The 4,565-nt window shown below is 40.3% G+C and overlaps 1 protein-coding gene across 1 annotated transcript in view; it reads right to left on the bottom strand.

Annotated features, from left to right (window-relative positions):
- Positions 1–1,288: 1,288 nt before the first annotated feature.
- The window catches only part of LOC119574210 (sodium-dependent noradrenaline transporter-like), a 10,905-nt gene continuing 7,628 nt past the window's right edge, over positions 1,289–4,565 (bottom strand). The window contains exons 8-11 of the mRNA XM_037921351.1: positions 4,243–4,471; positions 3,105–3,205; positions 2,564–2,734; positions 1,289–1,704 (exon numbers count right to left, since the gene is read on the bottom strand). Of these exons, the coding sequence (XP_037777279.1) occupies positions 1,534–1,704; positions 2,564–2,734; positions 3,105–3,205; positions 4,243–4,471 (672 nt within the window). The 3' untranslated portion in view covers positions 1,289–1,533. The remainder of the gene's footprint in view (positions 1,705–2,563; positions 2,735–3,104; positions 3,206–4,242; positions 4,472–4,565) is intronic.

The raw sequence follows: 4,565 nt of genomic DNA on the forward strand, positions 1-4,565 counted from the left end.
ATTTAGCAGTCTTTCTCTAGTAGCCTCGATCTTCACTACAGAGTTACATGCCATCCTTGCAGCAGTTAAGATGACTAGAGATCTTACAAACCATTCTATTGTAATATATTGTGACTCGTAGTGCCTTGCAAGCAATCAAGAGCTTAAACTCATCTCATCCAGAAGTGAGGGAGGTTCAAGATTGGCTTGCACCGATGTCAATACGTAAAAGGATAACTCTATGTTGGGTGCCAGCGCATGTTGGTATCAGTGGGAATGAGCGAGCTGATCGGAAGGCCAAGGTAGCTGCCGCTCAGCCTTGTGATGCTCGCTTTCTTCTCCCACACACCGACCTGAAATCCAGCATCAGGAGTTGTCTTCGCGATAGATGGAAGGAACAATGGAGGCATACCTGTAGAAACAAACTGCGAGAGATTAGAGATGACCATTGCAGTTGGATGCCCAACATCCATCCCATATGAAAAGTTGCATTAAGAAGACTAAGAATCGGGCACACAAGACTGACTCATGGGCCGATGATGGCTAAAAGTCAAGCACTTTGTGAGGGATGCCAAGAGCCATTAACGATCGCACATGTAGTGGAAAGATGTGCATTTTCAGACCAAAGACGTATGTACTTGTCTCCCCCATATACACTGAAAAAATATATTGGGGGAGGATTGTGACACAGAGGGTCTTATTAGTTTCCTTAGGGACACTAATATTTTCAATAAAATTTAGTTATGCATAATGTTTATGCAATAATTTTATCCACTTAGAGCATAATATTTATATTTTGATTTTTAATCTATTTATGTTATTTGTAAGATATTTATTGATAGATTTTTAAAGTTTTAAATATTTTAATATTACTATCTAAAAAGTATCCGCCGCTAATGACCTTAGCAGTTGACGCGGCAGATAATTTTTAAAAATCAATCAATCAACAAGAGCTGTATTTCACTGATGCGATGCACTGTACTCTCCGTGCGTGCGTGTTTGTGTGTGTGCTTATATGTGTGTGTGTGTGTGTGTGTGTGTGTGTGTGTGTGTGTGCGTGCGTGCGTGCGTGCGGGCGTGCGTGTGTGTGTGTGTGTGTGTGTGTGTAGTTAGACTTGTCAGCTTCTTAAAATGTATGTAAATTCCCCCCCCCCCCCTTATAAGTAACATTAAGAGTCTCACTCACATTCTCGCGGCAACCACTTTGGGAATCACTGATATGCTGTATACTATAGGGTATAATGTGAATGCCTGGCAGTTTAATGTTGTCTCAGTTTGCATGAAGAAAATTATAACACAGTTTTGATAAAGAATAAAATATCTTTAAGCCATAATATACAATGATTACACAAATGTCTAACCACAGTTTTGTTAAACATAATCAGTCGGGAGTCGTGAAGGTGCGCTCTCTTGTTTGTATTTCTCGAATAAAGCTTTACAGTGCAAATTTAGGAAATTATTGAATTACTGAGTTATTTTCACTATATAAAATTGCATTAACGTTGTACGCGTCTCTAGATAAAAAAGTCAAAACATGTTTCCCCATCAGACAAATTACAAGATATTCAAAAACACATCTGGTGGAGACGTATTCTCTGCACAGAGGTTGGGATGCAGGAGGCGGTGACGCAGAGGGTACTTGAGGCGGTGCTGCATCCACTTCTCCCTGTGGCTCGGGTGGGCTGGGCCCCAGGCGGCCGACGGGGACAGGCAGGACTTGATCCGCTGGAAAGAAATATGAATAAAAAAAATAGTAGGAAAGTTGTTATTGGCTGATTTTTTTTTCTTATTTCTTTTCTGTTTTTTGGGTGGGGGAGGGGCAGCGTTGATCTAGGCTGTTCCAAAGGTGGGGTGGACTGAGCAATACGAGAGTACCAAGCACCAATATTTTGCATTTCACAGGCATTTTGCATGCATATTAATTTCAGCAAAATCATATTCATATCATTTTTTAAATTACTGATATGCTTGTATCTAGCTGATCTTTGCTGAATATCATACTTCACAGAAAACTTATTTCTGTAAGTCTTTTTGCTTGTTTGAGTACGGTGGAATGCATAGTAAGGATGCTATTTATGCTATTTATGTACAAATAGTTACGTTTTATGTTATAAAGATTGTGTACCTTTCATTCCAGCCGCCATTTTGGGCAGGGATTCTAAAACTTTTAGGCTCGTCGACCCCCAATGGAGTTTCAAGTTTTCTATCGACCCCCTAAATTTTAACTGAAGGACAGAAAAAAGCTATTATGATAAAATCAATATGTTTAGAAGCAGTCGTACTGGTAGTAATAGCAGTAAAAGTAGTAAAAGCAGATTTTTACGAAATATCAACGTGAATTTAAAATTCGAGACTTCAATGGTCCCTTCAACCCCTGTAAATATTCACTGACCCCTGGTTATTAATCGACTCCTTTTCGATTGTGGCTGTTTATACACTCCTTGGATGGTTCCATCGATCCATGGGGGTCGATATCGACCACTTATTAAACCCCTAATCTAGATGGCCAACAAAGGACTGAAACTTACAGTACTTTTATATATATAATTTTATTATTATTATTATTATTATTGTGCAGCATTACCTGTTTGAACGAGCCAGCAGTTCTAAAGCAAAAGTAGTAGAGGAAGTAAGTTGGAATGAATTGGATGGAGGTGAGGGCGATGACCCAGCCGGTGCTCTGAGCCCAGGTCGGGAAGGTCTGCCCTCGGTATCCTGCGCCAGACTGATTCAGCACAGTGTTCATGAGGATGCCCTGTTAACGAAATGCTTATGAACCTATAATTGTGGTGTTATGGTTCATCAAACTCTCTTGAACATGTCTCGAATAATGCGGTGCTGTTGTTTTTTCTACATAATTAATGAACAAGCTTTAATCACTTGAAAAAAAAATATCTTGCACACGGACGATATTCAATTATAAAAAAAGGATAAAATAAAACTGATAAATAAAAATGAAAAGTAAAAGGATAATGAACATGATTAATCAATCATTGGTGATTATTACCCAGTATTATTACGATGCAGCACCTTTTACACTGACAAGAAACATGATACCAAGTTAATCATTGTACTTTGTACGAGCACGAGTAGAATGACAACCAGTTACTCTCTTGTGTACTTACCAGGAGCACAAGGGGAGTGACGACCAGCCAAGTGCCCCACCAGCCGTAGCCAATGCGTCGTCCAATCATCAGCTGAAGGTCCTGCACAGTTCGACCAGCGCCTACAGGAAAGAAACTCGTAAGTGGACAGATGACATTCATATTTACGTGAAATAAGATGATACTGGAGCAACAATGAAATCAGAATCAACATAATGATCATAATGTTTGATAAGTATAATAATGGTGATGATAACAAGGAGGACAAACATGTAAATGCTAATTATATAATAACAAAATCTTCATCCAAAAATAATGATAATAAAGGTTATTACGCCGAAAATTCATTGCATGAAAGCCGCCAACGAATTTAGCAACACTAAATGGATATACTCAACATATCTGTAGCTTTTGAATGCCAAACTCTAAAGGGTTTCTACTTACCATAAAAATAGCCGAATATGCATATCTGGCACAAACAAACAACAATAACGGTGAATGAAGCACAGTACCAGTCAACCAGTGTTAACCAGTATATCCCACCCTGAAATGCAATATGAATCTATATGTATATTCATACCCAAACTGCTCAAAAGAGTATTCAAATTGACGCATTTCGTTGCTATTGTTGCCAGTATTTCCTAGATCCCTGTGCACCGTCTACTTACATCCGTCCCAAAGATGATTGTTGCCAAGAAGGAAATGAAACATATGAAGAAAGTGACCCAGCCTCTGCGACCACGTAACTCTGCAAATTCGTCTAAGATGCACAGCACTGGAGTCTCTAAATAAGCAAACTGAAATGGAATGCAGATGGTATGAAGTTTGCAAGCCATCCATCCACTGCTACCTCTCTAAATTGCACAAATGACTCACACGAACGGCATTATATGATCGACTTACGCAGGAGTCGATGCCCAGGAAGAACAACATCAGGAAGAAAAGGACGGACCACAAGGGAGAAACCGGCATCAGGGATAAAGCCTCAGGGTAGACGACGAACACCAAGGACGGGCCTGAGGAAATATTTTCATGCTCTATGCTTACCTCATTAACGATACATACTGAATTAAACCATGGGCAGTCCCCTATTACTTTCTTTTCTTGTATTTGTTAAAATCAGGAAGTAATATAGCAAAACCTTCTCTAACAATCTTACCAGCAACAGCAAGTTCTTCAATAGAAACGCCAGCTCTCTTGGCCATGAAGCCGAGCACCGAGAAGACGACGAATCCCGCCAGGATGGAGGTGCTGCTGTTCAGGACGGGGACAATGAGCGCGTCCCTCGTGCACCGATTGTTGAATTTGTTGTAGGAACCGAAGCAGATGAGCGACCCCCATCCGGGACCCAAGGAATAAAAGATCTGTATGGCCGCTGCCGCCCACACCTGGTTCAGGTGTGCGAATGGAAGAAACGCACGAATAGTAGAGGAATAGAGGTATTCAAGTAGATTTCTTTTATGACAAAGCCACAGATAACGC

This window comes from Penaeus monodon, chromosome 6, assembly GCF_015228065.2.
Source record: "Penaeus monodon isolate SGIC_2016 chromosome 6, NSTDA_Pmon_1, whole genome shotgun sequence".
In the NCBI taxonomy this organism is placed as follows: Eukaryota; Metazoa; Arthropoda; class Malacostraca; order Decapoda; family Penaeidae; genus Penaeus; species Penaeus monodon.